This window comes from Sitophilus oryzae, unplaced genomic scaffold, assembly GCF_002938485.1.
Source record: "Sitophilus oryzae breed Bouriz unplaced genomic scaffold, Soryzae_2.0 scaffold_1443_pilon_pilon, whole genome shotgun sequence".
In the NCBI taxonomy this organism is placed as follows: Eukaryota; Metazoa; Arthropoda; class Insecta; order Coleoptera; family Curculionidae; genus Sitophilus; species Sitophilus oryzae.
The window spans coordinates 3,657,563-3,672,851 of NW_022146108.1; the positions used below are offsets into that span (position 1 = coordinate 3,657,563).

General features: G+C 30.6%; 4 protein-coding genes across 6 annotated transcripts; 3 read left to right on the plus strand and 1 right to left on the minus strand.

The window, feature by feature from the left end:
- Positions 1–125: 125 nt before the first annotated feature.
- LOC115877318 (epimerase family protein SDR39U1) lies at positions 126–1,416 on the plus strand. The gene is made up of 4 exons (XM_030893455.1): positions 126–275; positions 334–498; positions 551–1,071; positions 1,127–1,416. The coding sequence occupies exons 1-4, from the start codon at positions 254–256 to the stop codon at positions 1,322–1,324; spliced, it is 906 nt and encodes a 301-aa protein (XP_030749315.1). The 5' UTR covers positions 126–253; the 3' UTR covers positions 1,325–1,416.
- Positions 1,417–1,731: 315 nt separating this feature from the next.
- Positions 1,732–3,735, plus strand: LOC115877319 (nudC domain-containing protein 1). The gene is made up of 3 exons (XM_030893456.1): positions 1,732–3,017; positions 3,070–3,360; positions 3,416–3,735. The coding sequence occupies exons 1-3, from the start codon at positions 1,836–1,838 to the stop codon at positions 3,698–3,700; spliced, it is 1,758 nt and encodes a 585-aa protein (XP_030749316.1). The 5' UTR covers positions 1,732–1,835; the 3' UTR covers positions 3,701–3,735.
- On the minus strand, positions 3,648–4,429 carry LOC115877321 (protein TSSC4). Its single transcript, XM_030893460.1, has 3 exons — positions 4,284–4,429; positions 4,002–4,225; positions 3,648–3,952 (listed from the first exon to the last, which is right to left on the minus strand). The coding sequence occupies exons 1-3, from the start codon at positions 4,355–4,357 to the stop codon at positions 3,759–3,761; spliced, it is 492 nt and encodes a 163-aa protein (XP_030749320.1). The 5' UTR covers positions 4,358–4,429; the 3' UTR covers positions 3,648–3,758.
- A 272-nt stretch (positions 4,430–4,701) lies between these two features.
- On the plus strand, positions 4,702–14,964 carry LOC115877320 (UDP-glucose 6-dehydrogenase). Of its 3 annotated transcripts, none has more exons than XM_030893458.1 (10): positions 4,702–5,176; positions 5,418–5,625; positions 5,708–5,845; positions 6,557–6,752; positions 6,937–7,103; positions 11,493–11,640; positions 12,584–12,657; positions 13,796–14,020; positions 14,125–14,274; positions 14,570–14,964. In XM_030893458.1, the coding sequence occupies exons 2-10, from the start codon at positions 5,467–5,469 to the stop codon at positions 14,747–14,749; spliced, it is 1,437 nt and encodes a 478-aa protein (XP_030749318.1). In that variant the 5' UTR covers positions 4,702–5,176; positions 5,418–5,466; the 3' UTR covers positions 14,750–14,964. The 3 variants fall into 3 exon arrangements, with proteins under 3 accessions (XP_030749318.1, XP_030749317.1, XP_030749319.1); XM_030893457.1 differs by having other exon boundaries at positions 4,702–5,165; XM_030893459.1 differs by having other exon boundaries at positions 4,702–5,165; positions 11,493–11,639; positions 12,589–12,657.
- Positions 14,965–15,289: the final 325 nt, after the last annotated feature.

Consider the following 15,289-nt stretch of genomic DNA (forward strand, 5'->3'; position numbering starts at 1 on the left):
TTTTCCTTTAATTGGTTTGAACTTATATAGGTCATTCGGCCAGTATTGGCCGTATAGTCCTGCCAATTTAAGCCGTAAAACTAATAAGAAGAGAATATCTAAATTATAATCTATGGTTAAGTATTAGACAAAGAAAACATCAAAAATAAACAAGTACAGCAAGAGAATCTGGTGTTTATTATGAAAGAAATTTTATTATTAAAGAAACGTCTTTATGTTTAAAAATTATAGGTAGTAGTTACACTTATCTAAGATGTCGGGAAACGTTCTTATAGGTACGTTAGTTTTCGAAAAAAGGGAAATTTCAAATATCTATTCATTAAATTGTTATAGGAGGAGGAACTGGTTTTGTCGGAAAACATTTAAGAACCGCTCTTCAGAATAAGAACTATGGATTTACTATTGTATCTCGAATGCCGGGCCCACAACATATCTCGTGGAACCAGTTAAATAATGCAGGTCTACCGAAAGATACAGTAGCTGTTGTTAATTTAGCAGGTAGATGTAAAATATTTGATTAAAAGAATTACGACTGTACTTTGTTTCTTAGGACAGAATGTTATGGATTTTAAACAGCGTTGGTCACCGGGATTTAAGCAGAATGTTGTCAGTTCTCGCGTAAATACCACCGCTTCCCTAGCCAAAGCAATAAACGATGCCTCAGTCAAACCCAAGGCTTTTGTTACCATGTCGGGTGTAGGAATTTATAAACCAGACTGTAATTTAGAATATACAGAATGTAGCAAAACAGAACCGTTTGACTTTTTCTCTAAACTTGTTTTGGAATGGGAGAAAGCCACGAGCTTAGACAGTCTATCAAAGAATCACTGTAGGGTTATCTCAATACGTAGTGGAGTTGTATTGGGTAAAGATGGAGGTATGATTAAACAGCTTTATTTTCCATTTTTCCTGGGATTGGGAGGACCGGTAGGAGATGGAAAACAATTCATGCCGTGGATACATATAGATGATTTAGTCAAGTTAATTATTTTTGCTATAGAAAACGACAAAGTTGAAGGTGTATTGAATGGGGTTGCTCCAAACCCGTGCACAAACAAGGAATTTTCTATTGTAAGTCATTTAGTCATCTGTATTAAATGTTTTTTATATTAAATTATTTTTATAGGCTTTTGCTAAAGCCTTGAGAAGGCCGGCATATATCCCCACACCAAAATTAGTGTTTAACGTGATATTAGGCAAAGAAAGGGCGAAAATGATCACCGAAGGCCAGAAAGTGTTGCCAGAAAGAACTCAAGAGGTTGGTTTTAAGTTTCAATATCCTACTGTAGAAAGTGCTTGTGAGAATATTGTTAAAAGTATTTAATTTATATCCATAGTTTATATTATGACCTGAAATGGTGATTTATTAAACTCATAATATTTATGATCTATTACTTATTAAATTATTTGATTCAACATTGTTTTTATTCTACCTTTACATTAATTTAAGACCTAATTATATAATAAGAGTAAGTATTATATAATACAAAAAACACAATCTTGCGTTTCAAATTTTAATATTGTTTCTGGAGAGCTTCTGTTTGTTTTTAAATTTATTTTTTGGAGAGGTTACTTTATTAATCAGCTGGTAAGTCTTCTTTCTATAGAAATGAGTATTAAATTCGCGTTAGCTTAACTACGCGTAAAAAATACTCATCCTTGGTTACCAAAGACTCGTAAATATAATCGATATCGATAACTTATCTCATCTCTAATTAATTTGACAAATAACATAACCTTAATTTTAATTTCTAATTTTAGTAATTTTACTATTTTACTAATGTAATTAAAAACAATTAAAACAAATCGTTTTACGATCGTTTTCGATTGCAAAAATGACTTCTACAACACCAAGTGTCTTAGAAATTAAACCGAATAGATTACTGCTAGATTCAAGTTTCGATGGCTACAAACTTTCACTTGAAGAAATACCAGTTTCCAGAAAAAATTTAGAAACACCAGTTGACAAAATTCTATTAAACTCAAGTCAATACAGTTTCTTACACGCAAAACTGTTCGGATTGCACAACCATTTAATATCCGATAAATACGATGGATTTAACTCAGTATATTTCATTGACAAGAGTCTTAACGTTCAGAAAACTTATATTGACTCTTATACTCATGATTTAATAAATCCCATCACTGTCTATTCTATACCAAGACCAAGGGAACAAAAATCAGGAGATTATAATGTAACCTTTTGTTTTGCTAGTCCCCAATTAGCAGTGGTTTCAGATGGAATGGGAACAATATACATATTGGGTACAAGAGACAAGAAAGATGATGATTCTTTTGAAACTCTGTTTGCTGGAAAAGTTCTTGATAACGAAGAACAGGGTTTTCTTGTTACGGATGCAATGTATCATGAAAGCAGTAATCAATTACATGTGCTTCTTCTGCATATTGAAGAAGATCCAATAGAAAGATTCGTTTCTGTGATTCATTGGTTAACATTCAAGGAAATAAAGGATGTTAGTGACTCATGGGGCCAAACTGCTTTGAGACGACTTAAAACAAAAGGTGAAATACAGTATTTACACTTAGAGGAAGAAGGTGATCATATTTACATAGTATCGGAGAATGATATAAGGTTTGAATTAAACTCTGAACATCCTGTTAACACTGAGGAAGATAATACATCATCAAATTCAACAACAAAAGATTACAAATGGTCTCAAACTCTAGAAGATATATCGGTTGAATTTTCTTTGCCTGAAGACGCTGAAAAAACTTTGATAAATGTAAAAACTGAGGTTGATAAAATTAATATAGAGTATGGCACAAAAGTGTTACTTGCTGGAGAGTTGCATGAGAAAATTGATCCAAATCTTACTACTTGGACTGTTGAACCTAATAATCTTTTAGTGGTCAACTTGAATAAACAAGAAAATTCTGAATTTTGGAATGAATTAGTTAAAGGTGATACCAAAGGAGAGTACGTTTTAAATTCATGTATAATAGACCAAGTTAATGATACGGTTGGAAGATTTAGATCTGATGGCCAGCAAACAGAAGTAAGTGTCTTATTTCCTAAATTACCTACATAAATAAATAGAGTAATTCTAGACTACACCACAATCAGGAACGACATTTAACTCCCAGCAAATTGAAGAATGTGACTTTGAGTCAGATAAATCAGAAACATTTTCAAGAATAAGCAGTATTACTAACTCAACCACTCACAAGATACATTTAGGATCACATCAAGTGATTCTGAAACCGTATTTAAATTCACATCATTCCCGAGCTCTAGGAATAAGACACGATGTTGATGTCTGTCTATGGCAGCCATTTTTGGAAAGTGGAAATTTTGAAATTAAACATGAAGGCACCTTGTTGGCATTTGGTTATGTGCAGGTAAACAAAGTACTTTATAATTTTCAAATTAATATTTCCAAAAATTCTTTTTAAGGCTTCTAAACAGAATAGAAAGTTTGTAACATGCTCGCCGAATTTAGAATATGCAGTAATCTGTGAAACATCCGGTCATATATTTATCTACAAGCAAAACAAACCTCTTTTATCTGTGCAATTAAGAAATCGCACGACAGGTAGAAGAATAAAAAATATCGCTCAACAGCAAGTTTTCAATTTACCTAATCAGGATATACATGGTTTATTTGCTAGTAACACGCATTTATTTCTTTTAGGTGAAGATTTTATTTTATCGTTAAGGATTTGTAACCCTACACAATAAATATATATTATTTTTATATTGATATACCCTTAAAATTAGTTTTATTTTTTCTATAGAACTACTCATCCTCAAAATCTAAATGATCCAGCCTCAATTCATTACTTTTCTCTGGTTTGTTTCTCTTTAAATTTCTGTTCTTTCTGGGTACTTTTTGTCCTATATTGTACTCTGGCATAATTACTTTTGAGTGATTGAAAGATAACTGTGATTTTTCACTGTTTGATTCTGTGCTTTGTGTCTCTGATACTTTTTCTGCAATACTTATTTAATAAGAAATACAATATTATTAAATCTAACATACCTTGGTCATTAGAATTCTTTTTTATATGCTTATTAAAAACTATTTTTGATGGTAAATCGTCCATTTTTTCGTCTTCCATCAAACCCTGCTCCAACTTTCTCCTATTAGCAAGTTGTTTAAGAAAATCCATAGCAGATTTTTTGTTACTTTCATCTGTGATTTCTTGTACATCCTCTAAAGAATATTTAGTCCATTTGTGAGGGTTTTTCTTAAAGTCTGGCATTCTGTTAGAATTAAAAACAATAAATAAAAGACTGAATAGTGTAAGGATACGTGACAAACCTGGTAATGTAATTTTTAGGAGCTGTTCTTTGCGGTTTTTTGAATATACTCTCTTTGCCTTTTAAATGTCTCATCTCTTGTTTCTGTTTGGGTTTTTTAATTGCGTCTTTATTGCTACTGTCATCCGAATTAGACGTTTTTCTCAGGATTTTAAGGCTAGGATTATATAAGCAAAAAACTAAAACTACTTAATAAAATGGAAAACACTCACCAAAAACAAGTACGAACTAACAACAATGGGAAATTGGAACCTGAATTAAATTCTATCTCAGAAAAAGGATTTTTTTACGCTCAACCGTCTTTCACGTCCGACCGGCGCCAACCATGATACCATTTTCAAGTAAGGTTAGTGTTAGCTGTGGTGTTAGTGTTGACAATTGACGTTTATGTAAAAAAAACGTGTATTTTTAGTTGCCTAACACAATTAACAATTTTTATAAATTTTACCTTTAAAATATGAATTCAAATCATTCTTTATATTTTATTCAAATGTTATTAATGAAAGTGTCTTGTTTTATTTAATTAAAATTATATAGAACATTTTATAGAAGGTATTAAAATCCAATAATAGAAGGAGAAGGACGGGAAGGACCATAACCTTAAAAATATTCTTTTAAAAGCCGATGTGATGTACGGAAATAAAACAAGTGTACACGTAAACGAATTATTTAAAAGAGATTAAAAGGGATTTTCTCACTATCGGGAAAAGTAATCTGATGGTAATTTTATAGCTAAAGACGCGATAATGTTCAATGCCAAATGAGTCTCGTTTTTTTGTTACTTCCACGTAGATTATTTAACTAACGCGTCTTCTACGTGGATTGTTTTCATATCCAAAAGGATTTAATTTGTAGAATCGGACTGATTTCTTAGCAGTTTCAGGTAAGAATTAGGTAATTATCTTTACTAAATGTTGTTTTATCGTTCAATCTAATACAATTTGTTTCATAACAAGCACTATTTTTACTAGAAGTGTATAAGTTCTTAGAAGTCAGTATATTTTTTTTGAATTGATAAGATTTATTAAGTTTATAGTATCTACAAGAAGTATAATTTGAAATATTTCACTTCAGTGATATTTGATTAGAAGAGATAAAAGTCTATTAAAAACTTTTTCTTATTATAAATTTTTAGAACAAGAAGTACTTAAGATATTCTTATTAAAAAATAAACCTTGTACAATATGGTTGTAAAAAATATATGTTGTCTGGGAGCTGGGTACGTAGGGGGTCCCACTTGTAGTGTCATAGCTTTAAAATGCCCCGAAATCAAAGTAACGGTGGTGGATAAAAGCAAGGAAAGAATAGCGCAATGGAACAGCGATAAATTACCTATTTATGAGGTAAGAAAGTTCATCTTTCAAGATAGGATTATTTAGGAAGTAATTTTTATCATTTATTTATCTTTTTATCAATTTTTTATAGCCGGGACTAGACGAGGTGGTGAAAGCATGTAGAGGAAAAAATCTGTTTTTTTCTCATGATTGTAACGCGGCAATTTTGGAGGCCGATCTCATCTTTATATCAGTCAATACGCCAACAAAGACGTTTGGTAATGGCAAGGTAAGAATATTTTTGTCTATTAGCTCAGTTAAACCTTGTATTAATTACTTTTGAATTAAAAGATGATTACATATTCAAAATTATTAAATATCAATTAGATAGCCTTGAAATTATCGTCGGAAAACAATAAATTAATAGAATAAAACTTACCTGAAGGAAGGAAAAAATTTTGTTTATTTTTGAATGGTCAGATAAACTGAAATGAAAAGAAAATAGGAATTTAAAAATTTTTGGAGTCTTGATTATTCATTTGTTTAAAATTAGGGATGTTGAAAAATATCGATATTTTTTTTTTAATTATATTATAATTATTAATAATTAATTAAAAAAAAATAATTTTTTAAAAATGAAATTAATCACGCCCTGACTTTCATATTTATTGTAATATGTTCCCAGATTGTCTTTACAATAGAGAAAAAAAAAACTTTTATTATTGACATTTAGAGGAAAATGCATTCTTCTTAAAAAAAATTGGTTATTCTAAAATGGATAATCCCGTTTTTTTTTTCAGTTTTACTTTTTCGTTATTTTAACATGATTTTAACTCCCAATATGTGGACATTAAAATTTCAGTATCAGATATCTAACTAGTGTGATTTATAAAAAGTAAATAAATTTGTTGCTTTTGATTGTGTGTGTGTGTGTGGTTAATACTTTTTTATATAATAAAATTGGGACATAAATTTTACTTGCAACATATTTTAACATTAGGGAAGAGCGCCCGACTTGAAATTCGTGGAAGGAGCGGCTAGAATGATAGCCGATGTAGCTCAGAGTAACAAAATTGTGGTGGAAAAAAGTACAGTGCCAGTAAATGCTGCAGAAAGCATTATGAAAATCCTTAAGGCTAATCAAAGACCTGGAGTTTCGTACCAGATCTTGAGCAATCCAGAATTTTTAGCTGAAGGTAAAGTTAAAAAACAAACATGTTTATTTTTTGTATATTTATAAAACATTTTTTGGGAATAGAAAAAACATTATTTAACATATTTTAGTCATATAACGTTTTACCCGTCAGGTTAGACAGACTTAACGCTATTTATTACTAGCTGTTGTTATTGTTATATAACATGAATTATTGTGATTTTTAGGTACTGCCATAAATGATTTGCTGAACGCAGACAGAGTACTTATAGGAGGTGAAGAGTCACCCGCTGGTGAAGCAGCAATAGAAGAGTTGTGCCAAATTTATGAACATTGGATTCCCAGGAAAAGAATTCTTACAACCAATACATGGTCCAGTGAACTTTCAAAATTGGTAAGTTTGATTTTTTAAATTGTAGATAAAGGAATAATATACTATTTTGAAAAATCGATATACATGTATAGTTTTACGATTTTGTATGACATTTTTATATACATTCTATTTAATATTTATCAAATCATAATAAAAAATAAAGTAAAATAAGTTATCTTCTAAAAACAAAGAAAATATATTTTGTAAAAAAGACTATGTATACAGTCTTAATAATGAATTTTATAGAAAAGGTGTGTTTGAAGATATAAAAATATGATTTTTTTTGCTAGCATTATAAATTATGTATTTATGTAATTCTGGTTAAAATTTAAATCTTTTAAATATTCAAATACCTATATTTTAATATAAATTAAATAACTACTGTGTGTTTATAATGGTAGGTCTTTGTGAGTAAATATTTTGTTAATCTCTTTTTAAATATGTACCTATTTAATGCGTATGTACTTAAAATTTTCCTACTTTTTATTTCAGGGAAGCAATTATTTGAAACAAATACTCGCTTTTAAAGTAATCCCCATTAAAGTTGCACATTAAACATGGTTTGCGTCAATATTTGAAGTATTTTTTATTAAATAATTTGAAGAAACGTGTCGTTACTTTGTTTATTTTATAAGCACGAATATTATTATTGTACAAAAAAATAACATGGTGTCTTCAAAAAAGTTCAGTTAAAGGAAATCTACAAAATAAAATAGTTATTTTTTGTAAACACTGCTGGCGTTAATCCAACGGAGACTAAGAGCTCGAACACACTGACGACCAGGTCTGCTACCTCTAAAACCATTAAATCAAATGATACCGCGCACACTAACGTCCTGGCCGTCCGTTGGTCGTTGCGACCAGTAGACTGCACTAAAATATTAATATTTTCTGCCGCTTGTTGCCGGTTTTCTTCCAAATTAATAATTTTTCAAATGAAATCCCTCAAATTCAACGCACAATATTTTATTTTCTATAAGACATAGTGTTTTAGTGTAGTTCTTGCACACGTGCAGAAAATCCAAAGAAATAGTATATAGACTGGATCAAAAGGAAACTTACATCTAGTCCCTTTTTTTATCAAGGATCGATTCTAGTAAAAGTTCAAAACATTTTTATATGACATACTCTATTTATGGTTGGTATGATACCTGTTAATTATAACTAATATAAATATATAACTAATATATACTAATATAAATTATAATATATATATTATATATAATTAGTATTTTAAATATTATATTTAATTTAACGTTTTTCAAACAGGGTCCATTAGACTATATTTCTACTAGGTACTAGTAGTGGGAACTATCGAATGAATACTATCGAAACATTCGATAGTTGCAATTCATTCGAATAATTCGATAGTTAGTAAGAAAACATTCGTTGAAAACTATTCGAATAAAAATTATCGAATAGATCCGTCATCTGCCTTGAAATATTGTATTCTAGTAATTCGGCAGCAAAAACCATTCATTTATAAAATTCATTCATTTATGAAATTCATTTATTCGTCAGGATCGATTATAATAAAATATTAACTGAATTTTAGTTGTCGCCCGGCGACGTAGGTTTCTTTCCGAGAAACCCGACAGCGGTCGGTGGCAATGCTATGAAAGAAGCCGGCATCTTTAATTTTTTGCGGAGTCAGATATAGATAAGGACACATTATTTTTTTTATTGAGGTGCTAGTATTTACACAGAAAATACATTATGAAGGGAGCTGTTGCCATATTTTGGTATTAGTTGATATTAGCAAAGAATATTAATGTTTGGCTTTAGTTAGTTAAGGCAAAGTTTACAGAATATTCTGTAAACTTTGGTTAAGGTTAGTATGTCTATATATTCTGCATTTTTTTATTAATATTCTGTTGTTACACTGCAATAATACTTGTTATTTTGGATGTAGGAAAATGATTTTTAATGTTTTTAAGCAAAGACTAGTTTAATAAATAATAATAACAGTAATAATTTGTTATACCCATTACCAACAAAATTTAAAATCATTTAATATAAATATTTTTTTTAAGTAGTAGCAAAATATAAACAAAAAATTAGATGTCAAAATTATTTATATTAGATCCTATTTAAAAATAATATAGTCTCTAAATTTTTTGTGTGTGGCAACGTTGGTTTATTAAATAATAATAATTACAGAACTAATTTGTTATATTAAGAACAAATTTTAAAATCATGAAATATAAACATTTATTAATTTTCTAAGCATTCAGTGTAATGGAAGGAAAATATAAATAAAAAATTAGAAATCAAAATTATTTATATTAGGTGCTTTATATTACTATTTAAAAATTATATTTACTTTTACTGGCATTTACTTTAAAAAATAAATGAAATATTTCTTCGCAAAATAGTACATGTAAGAGAATTAGCATAAACAAAATACAAACATCGTTAACTTTTTTTTTTAAATTGGCACGTGTAAAACTTTTATTTTAATTTTCTCACCCCATAGTTTGAGTTCGATAACCATTTACTTAACTACATTACTTAAATATGATTATTAAGTTCAACTAATTCATATTATTAAAACATCTAAAATACAAATATGTATTTTTAAAATTAATTGTAAGTTCATCTCATCTCTCTTAAAAATTGCTACTTCTTAAAATTTCCCATTATAGCCATATACCATATAAAATTAAATAATTGAAAGATCGGACTACGGAAAACCACACAAATTTTCGGAAAAATTTTGACCACCTGCACATGCACACAATCGTCAATAAATAAAATTAAAAAATAACTACTATTTTAGTATTTTAACTATTTTAATAAACGCAAAAATAGCACAGTATTTATACGGCGAAGTTATAAAAATTTGGAAGAACTAATAAGCACTGACGCATACAAAAATCAAAGGAATACTAAATTTCATTTATCAAAATCATTCGATAGTCGTGGCTCAACGATAACCATTTAGTCGCACGGCGAGGTTGTCACATATGCTTTACTATACAAATGAATGAATGATTTTATTCGAATAAAACCATTCGATAGTTGAAATCATTCATTCATTAACAATTCGATAGTCTAATTCATTCGATAGTTCCCATCGCTACTAGGTACATTATTTTTTAAAAAAATTAAGAGTAAAAGTAACTTAAACATTCATAAAAATAGAAGTATTTAAACTGGAAGCCAAACTTTCTACCTGCTTATATTTAAAGCCAGTGTCTGACACGACCTCTTTTTACGATGGCCCTAATATGTTTACTTCTAAAGTCGATAAGAGCCATCAGTAGAAGTCCATATCAGTAGAAAAAAGAAACGGAATATCTCCCTTTTTGTCGGTCGCGCGTACACAATGCTTTTTGTTCGGCCTATTTGTTCTGCTTGTTCGTGCGCGCTCGGTTCGTTCGGGCTAAAATGCCTAAGTCTGGACGCACCTTTAGAAACAATACTGTTTTTGTCCTTTATTGATATAATGCTGAAAATATCACGAGTTACATGTCTCATTCTACACATATTAAATTGCATAAACGTAGGATGTAGAATATTCTGTTATGAAACGACTGATGGAATAGCAGGCATCCCGGATTTGAAAAACATGGAAATATCGACATCATCGTATAGTTGGGGATGGAGATTTTACTTACTCCATTTACCACACCAGTATTTATTAACGATAAATCCAAGAATATTTTAAATGCAGTATTTAATATTAGAACATTTAATAAGCTCATGAATAGCAACTTCGCTTTTTAGTTAACTCGGATATTATAACATTTCTGAAACTTAATTCTTTCTGAAACAATATTAGAGAACAACGGCATACGGTCGAGTCGGCCTACAAACACGTACACGTTTACGTACGCATGCGCATTTCTTATATCTCTTATTTTTTATACACGTAAAAGATGCTTTACGTCTACGTATACGTGCCAGCAGCGGCCGACTTGACCGTATGCCGTTGTTCTCTATTTTCTAATTGGTAAAACGTAAAAAATCGTTAGATCTGACAACTCTGTTGAAACTGGTCGTTCATCTGGCCGCAGCTATAAACGCAATACCGGATGTATTGCGTTTATAGCTATATATATTATATATAGCTATAAACTAATATAGTATATTTGCCTATAAAATATAGTATAAAATATTATATATATATAGCTATAAAATATAGTATATTTGCCAGCCGACGGCCAGGTCGTTGCGACCTGGTCGTCAGTGAGTTCGAACCCTAATTGTTAGCAAACCAATTTGTCTAACGGACAAAAAAATGCTTAAAGTTTCGGAAAGTATGTCTCCGTCGGCGGAAGCAAAAAACACAAAGAACAAAGAAAAAAACTAGTTATAATATCTAATAATAATATACTTAATCGGTGACAATGCTGTACAAGTAAAAAACAGAGACGGACTTCAAGAATTTGTTATATTGTATTTCAGGCTGCCAATGCCATGTTAGCTCAAAGAATATCAAGTATAAATTCTCTTTCCGCTGTTTGCGAAGCTACAGGAGCGGATATAGCCGAGGTAGCCCGAGCTGTGGGGCTCGATTCCAGAATAGGACCCAAATTTTTACAGGCTTCCATTGGTAAGTGGGTTTCTTTTGTATAACAGTCACTTCGTTTCATTAAACGTTATTTTAGAAATATAACTAGATTAAATTTAAGACATCAATGTAGAAATATTACTAATACAATATTACTGACAAAAAAGTATACCATTAATATTGCAAATTATATTTTATCCTCTCATAGTATATGTCTATTTATTTTTTTGATTATGTAACGAGCACTTTGTTTACTCACTTGTTTCGACGAAGTGCTTGAATCCATTTTTGCTTTTGATCAAATCGGTGTGAGAAACTATGAAGCTATAAAATGTTGTTTCGGGAGAGTTGAATATCCGGGAAAGTTGAGTTATTGACAGTTATTGCACCCAACAACGCCCTAATTACGCTCTCCTTTACACGTTAACATTTTTTCGGCAATTTTATTAACATTTGAAGTTGTCACAACACGACACGACGCCTTGTTCGAATTCTTTTTCACTTATTTTTTACTACCCGAAACAGCGTTACATCACACAAACCTCGTACCTGAGTGTTTTATAGTCTCAATAACTGCACTAGTAAGAAATTAAAATACTTAAATATTATGACAAAGACACGATTTCAATATTATTTTAATGCGATCACCATGAACTGTAACCGGGACGGCCCGAAATACATGGCGAAAATTTCTGCTTTCTGCCGTATACAGCGCCGCGGTCGGAATGTTTTGAAATCAACTGAAATGCACCAAACCTATATGAATTTGCTTATTTATATTTTATATGGCCTAATTCTAGTTATATTTCACGTGTATCGTTACCGTTAGTAATAACATTAATATGTGATAATAATAATGCAAAACTAACTCATTTTTGTGCACGTCACTTTTAACTTTTTTCTGTAAATTTGAACTGTTTTCTTGTTCTTTGTGTTATTATTATCTGGGACTGGTTTAATTAAATGTATTTATTTTAAATTACGGGTTTCGGCGGGAGCTGTTTCCAAAAGGACATTCTCAACCTGGTCTACATTTGCGAGTGTCTCAATCTACCTCAGGTGAGTTGGTTTTCTTTTTTTATAGACATTATAACCCAAGGGAAAATTGGGAATTGATAGAATTGGTAATCGCAAAACAATTTCCGATGCACGCGATCAACTTTAGTGACTAGCGATGGCGACAGCGCTGCCAGATTGTGATGGATTTATGAGATGACTCTTAGTTTAAAGAGTTTTACGTTTTATTTTTAATTTAATAACTAATATTTTAGTGATTAATTGATTTATTTGTTTTATAGCTCATTTTACTTATTACATATAGGCAAAACCTTACATATAGGCACCCCAAAGAGGGTGCTATTAATGCACAAACTAATAATCACAGAATTTAATAAAAACTAACTTTGAAAGTGGTATAATGTGCTTATCAATAAAACTTACTTTTCTGACTGCAGTCTAGGGTAATAAAGGACCTTTATTGTGACGTCCTCGTTCAAAATAGTTTAAAAAAAAAACAGGGAAGCTACAAGCTCTTTGCTTCGACTGTTTAAATGCTTTGGCATATTATTTTCAACACACAATTTCAAGAAATGGAATACAAAAACTCGAAAATTTAGTTTTTAAAAGAACTGTTAGCGAGAATTACTCACAAAGATTCAACAACAACACGATATTATACAAAGTAATGACTGACACTAGGATAATTGTCAAATAATAAAGCACAACATTGCTGAACACGGCGCAATTCGGTTTAAATAATTTTTTCAGCTTTAATATAAATAAAATATCTGTTACAATCGTTTGCTCTATAAAGTAAAATTAAGAGCTGCTCGGTATCAACACACAAATTTAAACATTTTTGCCAAAATTTTATTTAGATTATTTTGATTTATAGACTTTAGTGTCAATTTCGATATGATTGATGACGTGCATCGGAAAATGTTTTGCGATTACAATAGTTACGGTGGTGACTATACCAATTAATGTATTCAAACAAGCAAAGTGACATGGTGAGGTCACCACTAAGATATTCATCTCCCTGCATTCTGAATCTAGTGTTTTATTGTATATAAATCATAAATTTTGATTTTTAAGCTTGTTTTTTAGTGACAATATTTGTAGAACCTTACAGTCACAGTATAGATTTCTAATATATCTACAGTTAAGAGTACACAGTTTTTTCTTTGGTTTTCTTTAGCAAGCTGCTTATTGGCAGAGCGTGATCGACATGAACGAACACCAAAAACACCGATTCACCGCCAAAGTGATCGAATCCCTGCTAAACACGGTCAGCGGTAAGAAAATCTGCATATTGGGCTTCGCCTTCAAGAAAAACACGGGAGACACTAGAGAAAGTGCAGCGATATATGTAGCAAAGACTCTTCTGGATGAGGGAGCGTCAATTAGTATCTACGATCCTAAGGTAAATGTTTAAATAGATATTATTACGGATTCCGTGGATCCTTATCAGTGGTCTCGCAATGCCAAAATGTTTTTTTTGTATTAATAAGTTTGATATTTCTGTAGGTGGAGAATTCTCAAATCCATGAAGACTTGAAGTATGTGGGAATCACACCTGAACACATTGAAAGTCACTTATCAATTTTCAAGGATGCCTATTCTGCCACCAAGGACTGCCATGCCATTATTTTGTGTACAGAATGGGACGAATTTGTGGTAAGTTGTTTTATACCTTATATCTCTTAATTTTCAGTCCCAATTTGTTAAATGAAATTATTTTTCTTTTCTTTTGCGTCATATTGACTTCTTGTTTCTATAAAATTTGATATAACAGATGAGTTTGCAGTTGAGAATGAGAAAAAATGCTATTTTAGTTTGTACAAGGAAAAGAACCCTGACAGTGACAGTTGTATTTGTCATTTTAATTCACGTCTGTCGAAATCTTCTTTGACTCGTTGGACAGACTTAGTTTTGACATTGGTAGTTCATTTCTTATATTTTATAATTACAGACTCTAGATTATGAGGCGATCTACGATCAAATGATGAAGCCGGCTTATATATTTGATGGTAGAAAAATCCTAGATCACAACAACCTTCTTAGAATTGGTTTTCACGTAGAAACTATAGGTTCCCGCCTAGGACAGCCATTCAAGAACAGAAGATACAGCACAAGCCCACAAGCCTTATAACTTAAAATTACTTTATTTTATAATTTATAACTTTATGCATTTATAAGTATTACTTAAAAGTATTCCGTATATTATTTTTCCAGGTCAGTTTTAATTGTTTACGTTTATTTATGTTTCTGTATATTACGCGACATTTCCATGAATTTAAATCTTGTATGGTGCTATTTTATTATTAGATATTAAGTGCAATAAATCATAAATAATGATTAATTGAATACATATTGTTTTAATTTAGTTTGCTGTTACAACCTAAATACATTTTCGAAATAAAATCAATGAATTGTTTCCTATAAGAATAAGATATTTTATTATTCTTAAATTTGTTTTTTTTTTTGCGTCCATCCCTGATCAAAGCGCAAAAAAATAATAGTTCAAATGTACACACACACCCATCCTTGTCTGGATATTATGGAATCGAATCGATGTATATCGATAATTGTTTCTAGAACCCCACATCTCTAATATCAGTGTAGAGAGTGGTAACCCTATTAATAGGCCGGATAGTCCTAGTAGCCTAGGCCTTTAAATGAATTAAAAAAA

Bases quoted from the DNA above. Each gene is read 5' to 3' on its own strand.
- LOC115877318 (XM_030893455.1), top strand. From the start codon at position 254: ATGTCGGGAAACGTTCTTATAG. The intron at 499-550 runs GTAGATGTAAAA...TTTGTTTCTTAG, and splicing joins AGCTGTTGTTAATTTAGCAG to GACAGAATGTTATGGATTTT. The intron at 1,072-1,126 runs GTAAGTCATTTA...TTATTTTTATAG, and splicing joins CAAACAAGGAATTTTCTATT to GCTTTTGCTAAAGCCTTGAG.
- LOC115877319 (XM_030893456.1), top strand. From the start codon at position 1,836: ATGACTTCTACAACACCAAGTGTCTTAGAAATTAAACCGAATAGATTA. The intron at 3,018-3,069 runs GTAAGTGTCTTA...GAGTAATTCTAG, and splicing joins CTGATGGCCAGCAAACAGAA to ACTACACCACAATCAGGAAC. The intron at 3,361-3,415 runs GTAAACAAAGTA...ATTCTTTTTAAG, and splicing joins TGGCATTTGGTTATGTGCAG to GCTTCTAAACAGAATAGAAA.
- LOC115877321 (XM_030893460.1), bottom strand. From the start codon at position 4,357: ATGAGACATTTAAAAGGCAAAGAGAGTATATTCAAAAAACCGCAAAGA. The intron at 4,226-4,283 runs GTTTGTCACGTA...TAATTCTAACAG, and splicing joins CCTAAAAATTACATTACCAG to AATGCCAGACTTTAAGAAAA. The intron at 3,953-4,001 runs GTATGTTAGATT...TAAGTATTGCAG, and splicing joins AAAGAATTCTAATGACCAAG to AAAAAGTATCAGAGACACAA.
- LOC115877320 (XM_030893458.1), top strand. From the start codon at position 5,467: ATGGTTGTAAAAAATATATGTTGTCTGGGAGCTGGGTACGTAGGGGGT. The intron at 5,846-6,556 runs GTAAGAATATTT...TTTTAACATTAG, and splicing joins AGACGTTTGGTAATGGCAAG to GGAAGAGCGCCCGACTTGAA. The intron at 12,658-13,795 runs GTGAGTTGGTTT...GGTTTTCTTTAG, and splicing joins AGTGTCTCAATCTACCTCAG to CAAGCTGCTTATTGGCAGAG.